Below are 13,085 nucleotides of genomic sequence, written 5' to 3' on the forward strand. Positions count from 1 at the left end.
TTGAATTATTGTCTATGGAACTCATCACCACCTCTCTCAACCCTATTCCCACTAAACTGCTGACTTACCCGACTATTTTTCCTGCCCCCCATGAAGCTGATAATGCAAATAGTTCCCTCTCCCCTTGTCTCGCTCCCTTTTTTAAATTCACAATTCTCACTCCTCCTCACCCCCATATCAACCTTTGTCTGATTATGCATCTGAGAAAAGTCTTGGAGCATTTTATGACTATAAATGCAAATTGTTGTTAAGTCTTGGCGTGGTACAGGCAAGTACATTCATCTAGTTTCTACTGCTCTGTAGCTGTTGGAGTAAAGTAGCTTAAATTTGAACGCTGGCAGTTCAGTTATCTTTTAAGAAAGAACTTTTTTGTTCACAAATCAGATAGTAAAAGTTTCTACAAATATTTAAAACAAAAAAGAGTGGCTAAGGTAAATATTGGTCCTTTAGAGTGTGGGAAGGGAGATTTAATAATGGGAGATGAGGAAATGGCTGAGGAAGTGTACAGGTTTTTTGGGCTGGTCTTCACAGTAGAAGTCACAAATAACATGCCAGTGACTGGTGGAAATGAGGCTATGGCAGGTGAGGACCTTCAGATGACTGTTATCACTAAGGAGGTAATGATGGGCAAGCCAATGGGGCTAAAGATTGACAAGTCTTCTGCCCTGATGGAGTGCATCCCAGGGTACTAAAAAAGATGGCTAGGGAAATTGCAAATGTCCTCGTGATAATTTACCAAAATTCACTAGACTCTGGGGTGGTCCCGGCGGTTTGGAAATTAGAAAACGTGACACCACTGTTTGAAAAAAGAAGTAGGCAGAATGCAGGTAATTGTAGGCCAGTTAGCTTAACTTCGGTAGCAGGGAAGATGCTGGAATCTATCAACAAGGAAGAAATAGCGAGGCATCTAGATGGAAATTATCCCACTGGACAGACGCAGCATGGGTTCATAAAGGGCAAGTCGTGCCTAACTAATTCAGTGGAATTTTTTGAGGACATTACCAGTGTGGCAAACAATGGGGAGACAATGAATGTGGTATATCTGGATTTCCAGAAAGCTTTTGACAAGGTGTCACAAAAGGTTGCTGCATGGCATTAAGGGTAAAGTAGTAGCATGGATAGAGGATTGGTTAATTGATAGAAAGCAAAGAGTGGGGATTAATGGGTGTTTCTCTGGTTGGCAATCAATAGCTAGTGGTATCCCTCAGGGATCAGTGTCGGGCCTACAATTGTTCACAATTTACATCGATGATTTGGATTTGGGGACCAAGAGCAATGTGTCCAAGTTTGCAAACGGCACTAAGATGAGTGGTAAAGCAAAAAGTGCAGAGGATACTGGAAGTCTGCGGAGGGATTTGGATAGCTTAAGTGAATGGGCTAGGGTCTGGCAGATGGAATACAATGTTGACAAATGTGAGGTTATCCATTTTGGTAGGAATAACAGCAAAAGGGATTATTATTTAAATGATAAAATATTAAAACATGCTGCTGTGCAGAGAGACCTGGGTGTGCTAGTGCACGAGTTGCAAAAAGTTGGTTTACAGGTGCAACAGGTGATTAAGGCGGCGAATTGAGTTTTGTCCTTCATTACTAGAGGGATGGAGTTTAAGACTGGGGAAGTTATGTTGCAACTGTAAAAGGTGTTATTGAGGCCACACCTGGAGTATTGTGTTCAGTTTTGGTCTCCTTATCTGAGAAAGGACGTACTGGTGTGCAGAGGAGATTCACTAGGTTAAACTCAGTGTTGAGGGGGTTAGATTATGAGGAGAGGTTGAGTAGACTGGGACTGTACTCGTTGGAATTTAGATGGATGCAGGGGGAACTTATAGAAACATATAAAATTATGAAGGGAATAGATAGGATAGATGCTGGGAGGTTGTTTCCACTGGCAGTTGAAAGCAGAACTAGTGGGCATAGCCTCAAAATAAGAGGAAGTAGATTTAGGACTGAGTTTAGGAGAAACCTCTTCACCCAAAGCACGGTAGCACAAGTGGATAGCAGTGTGGCTTCACAGCTCCAGGATCCCAGGTTCGATTCCCTGCTGGGTCACTGTCTGTGCGGAGTCTGCACGTTCTCTCCGTGTCTGTGTGGGTTTCCTTCGGGTGCTCTGGTTTCCTCGCACAGTCCAAAGACGTGCAGGTTAGTAGATGGATTGGCCATGATAAATTGCCCTGAGTGACTTAAAAGGTTAGGAGGGGTTATTGCGTACGGGGATAAGGTGGAAGTGAGGGCTTAAGTGGGTCGGTGCAGACTCGATGAGCTGAATGGCCTCCTTCTGCACTGTATGTTCTATGTTCAAAGGGTTGTGAATCTGTGGAATACTCTGCCTAGTGATGCAGTTGAGGCTCGTACATTAAATGTTTTCAAGACAAAGATAGTTTTTGAAGAATAATGGAATAAAGGGTTATGGTGTTCAGGCAGGAAAGTGGAGCTGAGTCCACAAAAGATCAGCCATGATCTCATTGAATGGCGGAGCAGGCTCTAAGGGCCAGATGGCCTACTCTTGCGCCTCGTTCTTATGTTCAGCCGGTGAATGACACGTGAACAAAGATTACCATATTTTGAGTTTTCAAAGCAGGCCGATGGAAATTACAAGCTAGAAATTTGATGGAATCCGCTTGCCTGAATGGGTAAAGCAGCAACAGCAATAAAGAAGTTTTGTGACATTCTGGAAGCAGCAGTCTCACAGAATTCATATCAACACTCAACATTCACAGTGGCTGCTATATGAACTAACTGGATGTACTGCAGCAACCCACCAAATGGTCTTTATAAACAACTCTTAGTCTCATTACCTCCATCAGAGAAAATGATGAGAGTAGCAATGTCAAGAAAATATTCATCACCTGCAAATTCCTCTCCATTTGCAAATGATCCTGACTTGGGCATGTTCTTTTGTTTCTTTATCATTGTGACTTGTCATAGAATTCCCTATCTCACCATTGTGGGAGCCTCATCAATATAAGAACTGCAACAGTTCTCAGTTCCAACATTACAATCGCTTCAGGACCACAAGAGATAGGTGGGAATTATAGTCCAATAAGCATCACCCACACCCTGAGAATCTTAAACCATTGTCGATCATCAAAAAAAAGCATTTGTTACACGAATGTCCTCTATGGAAGGAAATCTGCTATCTTTACCTGGTCTGGCCTACATGTGACTCCAGATCCTTAGCAATAAGGTTGACTCTTAAATGCCCTGAGGGGTGGGCAATAAATGCTGGTCCAGCCAGCGATGCCCACATCCCATGAACAAATTTTTTTAAATCGTAACTTCAACCCCACATCCTACCTACCCCCGATAACCATTCACCCTGTTTTCAAACAAGGATCTGCCTTAATAATATTCAGATTTTGCTTCCACTGTCTTTTGAGGAAGAGTTCCAAAGACTCACGACCCTCAGAGAATTTGTCCTCCTCTCTATCTTAAATATGCGACTTTAAATAATGACCCCTTTGCTCTAGACTATAACAAGAGGAAACATCTGCTCCACATCCACTCTATCAATACCCCTCAAGATCTTAAAGGTTCAATAAAGTCATCTCTTAATCTTCTAAACTCTAGTGAATACAAACCTAACCTCCTCAACCTTTCCTCATAAGACAACCCGCCCATTCTTGGTGTTAGTCCAGTAAACTTTTCCCTTCATCCAAGTGATTTATGTACATTGTAAAAAGTTGAGACCCAGCATTGATCCCTGTGGCACAACACTTGTCACATCATGCCAACCAGAAAAAGACCTATTTATGCCAACTGTTTCATGTTAGCTAGCCAATCTTCAATCCATGCAAATGTTTAACGCCCCCCCCCCCCCCACCATACCATGACCTTCTACTTTCAACAATAAACTTTGATGTGGTACATTATCAAATGCCTGCTGAAATTCTAAGCACAGAATATCCATGGGTTCCACTTTATCCATAGCACATGTGACTCTGTCACAGAAATGCAATAAATTGGTTAAACATGATTACCCTTTCACAAAACCATGCTGACTCTATCGGATTGCCATGAGTTTTTCCAAGTGCCTTGCTATTACGGTCACAGACCAGACCCCAATAGTGGCTAGGATTCTGGACCGAAACCCTAATATTTTAGTTTAGTTTGTAAGACTCTTGAGAAAGAATGATTCACTCCAGGAATGATTGCATGAAAAAAATAGGGATTTGGTATTTTAAAATAAAACTTTATGATGAACACAATATTAAACTCTTTAACATCACACCTGAAAAGAAGAGCTAGTAATTACCCCTTAAACACTACTACTCGATTCCCCGTTAAACAACAAGAAAATAAGCAGCTTTCAATCCAGCTTAAAATCAGCATGGCATAGAGTAATACTAGCTATACAGAACAGATTTTGGTTGAACCCTTCCAGACTCTTGATTGATTGTCTTCAAAAAGCTGGTTCACCTGGCTTGTTTCAGCTTCTTCCTTGTCCTCAGACAAGACTGCTCTGCTTTAAATATTATTACTCCTTTTGTAACTATCCTACTGTGAGAAAAGACTGCTTTTACTTGTGGTCAAAACAAGGATTGTCAGATCAGACTTCAAGCTTTCTCAAAATGTCTCTCTGAAACCTTAGTTCCACCCAGTAATAAGTAATAACATCTCCCCAAGCTGGAAAACAAAATAACTTTTCCAGGCTAAAAGCACATTAACTTTGCCCAGTCAAATCACAGTGCATTAGTCCAGACTGAAAGACACATTCCACTGGCCAATTTCACCTTCTGGCTCCTTAAAAATTTGCAGGCTCTGCAAAACACAATTGAAATCATAGAATTTACAGCGCAGAAGGTTTTCTTTTAAAAAATCATGACCATTGCATTGACTGCACTATACTATAACCCCAAACTTTTAACCCTTAAATTACCCAATATTTAGAATCCATTATTCCTTAACACCTCCAATCATCACACTGCTATCACGTCTTTAATAATGGCTCTTAATAATTGGCAGATGTTGGATTAACTGGCCTGTAGATTCCTGCTTTCTGTCTCCCTTTTTGATTAATGGAGTTATGTTTGCTATCTTCTAATCTAATGGAACCTTCCTCGAATCTAGGGGTTTCAAATTAGGAGCAGGATTAGGGCATTCGGCCCCTCAAGCCTGCTCTGTTATTTGATTAGGTCATGGATGATGTGATTGTAATCTCAACTCTACTTTCCTGTCAACCCCAATGCCCTTTGAATCCCTTGTCAGTCAGGAATCTGTCTGACTCAACATTAAAAATATTTACTTATCCTGCCTCCACTGCGTTGTGGGGAAGAGAATTCCATAAACTAATGACCCTATGAGAGAAACATTTTCTCCTCATCTTCATCTCAAATGGCAGACCCCTTTTTTTTTTAATAAATAATTTTTATTGAGGCATTTATAAACAAACGTCAAACACAACCAAGACCAAAAAGAGAACAAACAGATCACATCATAACTAAATAAGTAACCAACAACCACATCCCACCCTCCCTATCATGTTTCCCCACCATCTCTGCCTCCACCGTTTCTTATTAACCCCCCCCCCCCCCCCCCCCCCACTGCTCCCTGCTAACTTGGCTTCCCTGGAAGAAGTCAATAAACAGTTTCCATCTCCGGGCAACCCTGCTACTGACCCCCTCGAAGCGAACTTAATTTTCTCCAGCCTAAGGAAATCTGGAAGGTCGCTCACCCGCATCCTCGGTTTTGGCGAGTCCGAGTCCCTCCATCCCAAGGCAGACCCCTTATTTTTAAACTGTGTCCCCCAGTTCCAGTCTCTCCCACCAAGGAAAGCATAATTTCTGCATCCATACTATCAAGTCCCTTCATGATTATATGTTTCAATACGATCACCCCCATTCTTCTGAACTGCAATAGATACAGTCCCAACCTTTCCTCACCAGACAACTACTTCATCCAAGGAATCAGTTGAGTAAACCTCTGCACTGCTAATGCAGTTATATCCTTCCTCGAATGATCTCATCAATGCCCTGTGAAAACCTCCTTGATAGATTCTGGTATTATTCCTGTGACAGCTGTTAGGTCGACTGGCCCATCGTTTCCTGCTTTCCTCCCTTCTTCCTTTCTTGAAATAGAAGAGTTAGATTCACTAGTTTCCAGTCTGATGGAACTATTCGAGAATCATGGGAATTTTAGAAAATTAGAACCAATATATCTTCCAATTGTGCTGGAAGAATGCTTGTCGTAGCTTAACAGACAAAAAACACACTTTACGCAAGCCAAAGACTAGTAAGATTCTCATTTCTTGAATATTAGTTTGCAAGGAGTACAACAGGATGCATCCCACCCCAGAGTGACTGGCCTAACTCTCCAGACCCTTTCAGGCTCGCTGATTGGTCAGTTGGAATCTTGTGGAAGCAAAGGGGATGTTATCCCATTAGCTGGAACACCTACAAGTACACTATGTTGCCTCTTTTACAGCAGGCCCGCTGTACCTTGTTCAGTAAGTACTTGATCCCCAGTGGCAGGTCTTCTCCTGGAGGCTCCCATGGCAGAAGCCCTGCTTGTTGAGAACTGCTGACCAATCGGAGGGCAACAGCTCTTTTGAACAGCGATGCCACCAGGGAGGGGCACCCACCCAAAGGCCTAGGATCGACACTGGATCCCAGGCCAGAGGTGAGTGATGGAGGGACCGAAGGCTCCCTTGAGAGTGGGGCGTGTGACTTCCCAATGCCAGGCCTCTCAGTCAGACACTGAGGAACTTTGAGAAAGGCACCCTCCACGGGAGTTGGTAAGCAATCCTGCTTTGGTCTGCTTCTCATGCTCCTTGCGTGGTTATTACCAGTTGCGACAAGATGAGGCCCTTAAGTGGGCATTAATTGCCTCCTGCCAGCAAACTCACCTCAGGGGAGGGCAGAAGATTCTACCTGTCGTAATAATGCTTTGGAGTACTGCAGATGTGATTGTAATTGGCTCAGATACGGGATTACTTAATTAACCATATCCTCATGTTAAATGTGCTGTGTTGGAACCAGTTCAAGCCAGAAACACGCCACTTAACTTATTCTTATCTCCACACTTGCCCCAAAACGATAAGTAGATTTTTAATCCCATATTTAACCGGTGAAAAACAAGTTTCCAAAATTGTGGCTCTTAAGCTGGATTGCTGTAACGTTCTCTACATTTACGTTAAAATAGTGTGTGGTAAAAATTCCTTCACAGTAACCTAAGCAAATCTTCATTTATTATTAATTTCATATATTTCATCACTCTAAAAGTATTAACTAGGAATTCTCTCAGCTTGGGAAACCTTGTAGGACATAACCTGAATGTCGACAGAAACATCTTTGTGTGAAGTGGACAAAAAAAAATCCAGATAGGTTTGTTAAACTGAAAGGCAGGAAACAACCAAAAATATCAGTGTTGAAGACTTTTCCTACAAATCCTTGATTCTGAAATGGACACAATAGATAAAAATATTTTTGCATGGTGGCTCATATCATTAGATTGTCAGTCACAGAATTTGGCCAGATGCAGGGGTAATTGGGCGATGTTAAAATTAGATGCGAAAGCCTCGGGGAAAAGGTTTGTTTGTACATTGAAGTCTCAGCTGTGCTTGCCAAGCATTATTTCCATTCACTAGCTTATAAAGCTGGCATGTTTAGACTGTCACTTGTTGTTCAGAGCCAAAGATGAGTGGTCATGGCTTGGTCTGTGTGATTGATGCACCAATTCACTATGATATTTATTGGAATGCTCACATGAAGATGAAGATATCATTACCTTTTTAGCCCATCTTAGTACAACCTTCAGAAATACCGAATATTACAAAATAAAGTGGCAAAATCATGTTTTTAAGCAGTTGCTAGAAGTATGCAGAAAGTCTGGGGAGAAGAGGGATTCATATTTCAGTTGTAGACAATCGAATGATTTTAGCTGCAGTGCATTAGAATATTGGGTCGATATAATTCAATCAACTTGCTCCTTGATGCCGTGAGCATTTAAACATCCTAAAATTTGAAGTATGGTCCTGAAGGTGTAGGTTCTGATTAATTACTGGACTGTCACTTCCAGAGTCTCAGTATATATGTGCCTCAGACTATTTGGAAGCCACATCTGCTGCTTGAAAGGATCCTGCAAGAAATGAGTTGGCACTTGTCCAGAGCACACGGAAATAGATACTACTTGGAAGCTTTTATAGATGGTTGCTGTGAGGACTGGAAGCATTTAATCTTATGATGTGGGGTGTGCTCTACTGATGTTGGGGTTGGTAGCGGGAATTTTGTTTTAATATAAGGACCCAATTAATTTTTATTCCAATTAAGGGGCAATTTAGCATGGTCAATCCACCTAACTGCACATCTTTGGGTTGTGGGGGTGAAACCCACGCAGACATGAGAAGAATGTGCAAACTCCATACGGACAGTGAGCCAGGGTCAGGATTCAAACCCACGTCCTCAGCACCGCAGTCCCAGTGCTAACCACTGTGCCACAAGCTGCCTTTAAACTGAATTTCTGTCTGGTTTAAAAGTGAGTCATTGCTTGAATTGGTTACATCAATAAGCTGCAGTTGGCTTCATTAATGAAGTATCTTTTTCCTTTTCCTTTTTTCTCCTTTTCTGTCCCATCTCCAAAAAAAAAGCCTGAAAGAATAGATCCAAGTGCTTCAAGACAAGGCTATGATGTGCGATCAGATGTTTGGAGCTTGGGAATCACATTAGTAAGTCAAGTGTCTGTTGGACATTTAAACAACTTTAAATTGAATAAACACACTGGAAGAAAAAACAAATCTAAATTTTCTGGTTCACCGTTAAAAGATAAGTTCCTTGAAATGCCTTATCATGTTAACGGTGTTATATAAATTGTTGAATATGATGGAATGCTGAAAGATTGAGCATATTGGCATGAATGATTTTTTAAATACTTACATTTTTTAAATAACCTCCATTTTTCTATTGTTTTCTAGTATGAACTAGCCACTGGACGATTCCCATATCCAAAATGGAACAGTGTATTTGATCAATTAACCCAGGTAGTAAAAGGAGATCCCCCACAGCTTTGCAATTCTGAAGAGAGGGCGTTTTCTCCCAGCTTCATTAACTTTGTTAACTTGTGGTAAGAATTATGCAAAGCAGTTGTGAATAAAGTAATGCTTCATTTGGTTTGGGCCCTTACATTTGAGTAGTACTTTCCTTCCTGTTGTGCTTTTTCTGTCACGTCTATTTTTGTCGCAATTGCCTGTAGATATTTATTAGACTTGCCTCCAAGGTTTGTCCGGAGTTGGTGTGGTTGTGCAGGATGTTGTGTAGTTGTGTCTTCACAGTGCCACCCACCCAGAAGCTCTAGAATTCTAGTCACCGATGCTGGTGCTGTGCTGCCACCAGGTTTCCCCACCCAAATTTCTGCTATAATGTTCACATCTTGAGGGTTAGCAGTATTGATTTTAATTTTTGAAAGCACCAAAATCGCTGTGAACTTTGAAACTAAGAAAGCATCTAGAGGGCATGGTTGTGAGGACGTGGCATATTTTGAGCTTTGCACGTGCATTTCAATTATATTTCCGTCATCCTGTATCTGGCTCGCCATTGTCAAATTTCCTGCTTATACTGAGATGATCTGAAATATTTCAATAATGTGAAGTTGTTCTGACGTCAGGACTGTCTTGTAATCACAGCCCTGCATGAGTAAAAAAATTAAAAACTGCAGTTCAAGCAGTCCTCCCTTTGCCTTCCATGTCTCTGTTATCTCCTGGTCCCAGAGTTCTTCTGTTTTTATTTTGGTATTACTAGTATACCAACTCTGACCATTTCTTTTAACGGGGACTCCTGTTTCACTCTACATCAGAAAAGTTCACCTTTTTACTTCGACATATTGAGAAGCTTCTGACATAATTTTATATCGAATGTAACATAATGCTATTCCTGGAAATGGTGTTATTTACAACACTGGTAGTCTGTTGGGAAATGAGAGCTTCCTGTGATGCTCTGAATTAAATCTTTCATTTGCACTAGCCTCTGGATATTGCAGCATTTTAATTCTTGATAAATGTACGAGCTAATAAAATCTGCAAGATTGCTGCATTAATCCCAAGTCAGAACACTGAGTTAGAAGATTTTTGATCTAGAAGGGCATCAAGGGTTACGAACAGGCTCAAGGGCAAATGGGCGACTCCTACTTCATATGTTCTCAAAATGAAGCTCTTGGAGCAAAAGAATTGGAGGATTTCCGATCTCGGCAGTTGGGTTGTAATTGGAAATCTCGGAGCTGGGTTGCAATGTATCTGTTAATTTTGTCATTGAAATGCATCAGTTCTTTTGAAGTGAAGAGCTAAACACTTCTTTCATTTCAGGCAGTTCTTACGAGTTCAACACTGCCTTATTTTTGTGTTTGTTTGTTCCCTTTAACCCAGCCCTGTTGTTGAATTAACTCGGAAGAATAAACATTTTTCTGCCACCTGGTGGTCACATGAAATTTGAGCTGGGGTTTGGGATTAATGAAAATGCACACTTGCATATTTCAAACTGGCCATAAGAAATTTTGTTCCCAGTTTACAAGGAGCAAATTATCTGCGAGTAATATTTAAAAGGGCCAATTCATTGATTGAGTTCACGCAAGGACTCCTGGAGTACAGATTGTTAATGAAAATGCTTCCACAACTAATCCTGCTAAGTTACTGGTCAGTGTTTAAAGTGTATTTGTTACAATCACTATAACCTCTGTTTTCATCTTGACTAAGTGACATCTGTTACATTTGAAGAAACAATAGACAGAATTTCTCATGCTGAATGTTTTTCTAAACCTGCAGATGATTCACTGTCTGGTAAATTATTCATACTTCAAAGCCACATCTGAGCAACAGTACTTAAAGTAGAATGCACCCATTTGAAATGTCTTTTGTTCATATACCCTTAATTACGGTTGTGTGGCAGTTCCATAACTTGGGGCTTGAATCGGACACAGATTTCTTATACTAGGCATTCTTTATAGGAAGAAACTAGTTTCCAATCCACAAAGTTGAAAGATCCTCCGAAAGGCAGTCAATTTGGCCTGCTCTCCTGTCCCCTGGACTGACTGAAGAGCAAAGTCCAGTGTAGGCTTAGGGGCACATTGAAGCATCCTTGGTAAAGGAAGATATCCAAGCTCGGGATGATCTCAAGGGAAAGATACAGTATTTGGCTGCCCTGGGCAGGCGTATCACTCAGGGTGCGGAAGATCCCAGGTTTTAGATTCCTGGTTTGAACTGAATAAGGTGGGGCAGCAGTTGATATTTGGGGTCAGCCCTCCAGGGAGGGGACAAATCATTCAGAAATCCTTCTTAATTGCCTTGTTGGCAAGGCTGGCAACTTTTGGGGTTCATTCCAGATGCTCTGACAGATTAGTGGGGTTGCTTCTTGAACTCCTGTGAAGGGCGGTACGGTGGCACAGTGATTAGCACTATTGCCCCACAGCACCAGGAACCAGTGTTCGATTCCATCTGTGGGTGACTGTCTGTGTTCTCCCAGTGTCTATGTGGGTTTCGCCCGGGTGCTCTGGTTTCCTCCCACAGTCCAAAGATGTGCAGGTTAGGTGGGGTTTACGGGAATAGGGTGGGAGAGTGGGCCTAGGTTGGGTGCTCCTTCAGTGGTTTGGTGCAGACTCAATGGGCTAAAAGGCGGCGGCCTGCACTATAGGGATTCAATGGATGAAGGAGAACAAAGAACATTACGGTACAGGAACAGGCCCTTTGGCCCACTAAGCCGGCGCCGATCCAGATTTCTTATTTAGACCTACTACTTGTTCGCCCAAACGATCTGTATTCCTTCATTCCCCGCCCATTCATGTGTCAATAAAGATGCATCTTAAACTTGCTACCGAGCCTGCCTCCACCACTTACATTGGCAATGCGTTCCATCCTCTGTGTGAAAAGTTTTCCCTGCACATCTCCCCTAAACTTTCCTCCTCTCACCTTGTAATTCAGTCTTCCACCCTGGGAAAAATAGCTTCCGACTATTCACCCTGACTGTACCTCTTGTACGTTTGTAGACCTCATTCAGGTCTCCCCTCCGCCTCCATCTTTCCAGCAAAACAAATCCGAGTTTATTCAACCTCTCCTCATAACTAAAACCCTCCAGACCAGGCAAAATCCTGGTAAACCTTCTTTTCACTCTCTCCAAAGCTCCCATGTATCCATGTCCTTCTGGTAGTGTGGTGACCGGAACTGCAAGCAATATTCCAAATGTGGCCTAACTAAAGTTTTATACAATTGTAACATGACCTTCCAACTCTTGTACTCTTTGTCCCGGTTGATGAAGGCAAGCAGGCCGTATGCCTTCTTGACCACCTTATCCACCTGCATTGCCACGTTCATGGACCTATGGACCTGAGTGCCCAGATCCCCCTGTATTTCAATCCTCCTAAGGGTTCTGCCATGTACTCTATAATTCGCACCTGAATTTGATCTTCCAAAATGCATCACCTTGTATTTGTCCAGACAGAACTCCATCTGCCATTTCTCTTCCTAATTCTATTCCGGGCCAGGGTTTAGAGAACACCAAAGTATATCATGGAGTTCACCTGACCCACAACCTTGAATAAATTTTGGTAATGGGGAGCACAAGGGCCCACTTTACAGCTGTGATGCAACAGAGAGCTAAAGTATGTTCAAAACAAAAACAATGTTTATTCCATGAATCCAGTTAACATTTTATAAACACATAGGAAATAGTTTATCAACTACCAACCCTGACCACCCCCCCCCCCCCAAAGACACAGTACTCTATAGATAACCCTTAATAACTTCCCAAACAACATCCATAAGTTAAACCCTTTTTGAATAAAGACAGCAGGTTTAAATTCTCTGCAGAAACAAGTATTACGTTGAAATCATCAATGAGCTGAAGACATTCTTTAGCTTGTAGAGAGAGATCATTACACAGCTGCTTGCTTTGAATGCAGCTCTCCGACTCTGAAAACGAAACCAAAAATTCACTGCAGCTCCCAGCTCAAAACGAAAGTGAAAGACAGACAGCCCAGCTCCACCCACACACTGACATCACTGCAGCTATTTAATAAACACCCATTTCTTAAAGGTACATCCACCTGACAATCCTCCAATCTATCTATATTCTGTATTCTGATTGTCCCCTTCACTATCTGCAATTCCACCT

At 41.9% G+C, this 13,085-nt stretch overlaps 1 protein-coding gene across 2 annotated transcripts in view; it reads left to right on the forward strand.

Moving 5' to 3' along the window:
- map2k4a (mitogen-activated protein kinase kinase 4a) overlaps positions 1-13,085 on the forward strand; it is a 213,090-nt gene that overhangs the window by 187,039 nt on the left and 12,966 nt on the right. For both annotated transcript variants that reach the window (XM_038778177.1, XM_038778178.1), the window contains 2 exons: positions 8,582-8,659; positions 8,906-9,054. In XM_038778177.1, coding sequence (XP_038634105.1) covers positions 8,582-8,659; positions 8,906-9,054 — 227 coding nt within the window. The remainder of the gene's footprint in view (positions 1-8,581; positions 8,660-8,905; positions 9,055-13,085) is intronic.

The sequence above is a fragment of the Scyliorhinus canicula genome, chromosome 18 (assembly GCF_902713615.1).
Source record: "Scyliorhinus canicula chromosome 18, sScyCan1.1, whole genome shotgun sequence".
Classification (NCBI taxonomy): Eukaryota; Metazoa; Chordata; class Chondrichthyes; order Carcharhiniformes; family Scyliorhinidae; genus Scyliorhinus; species Scyliorhinus canicula.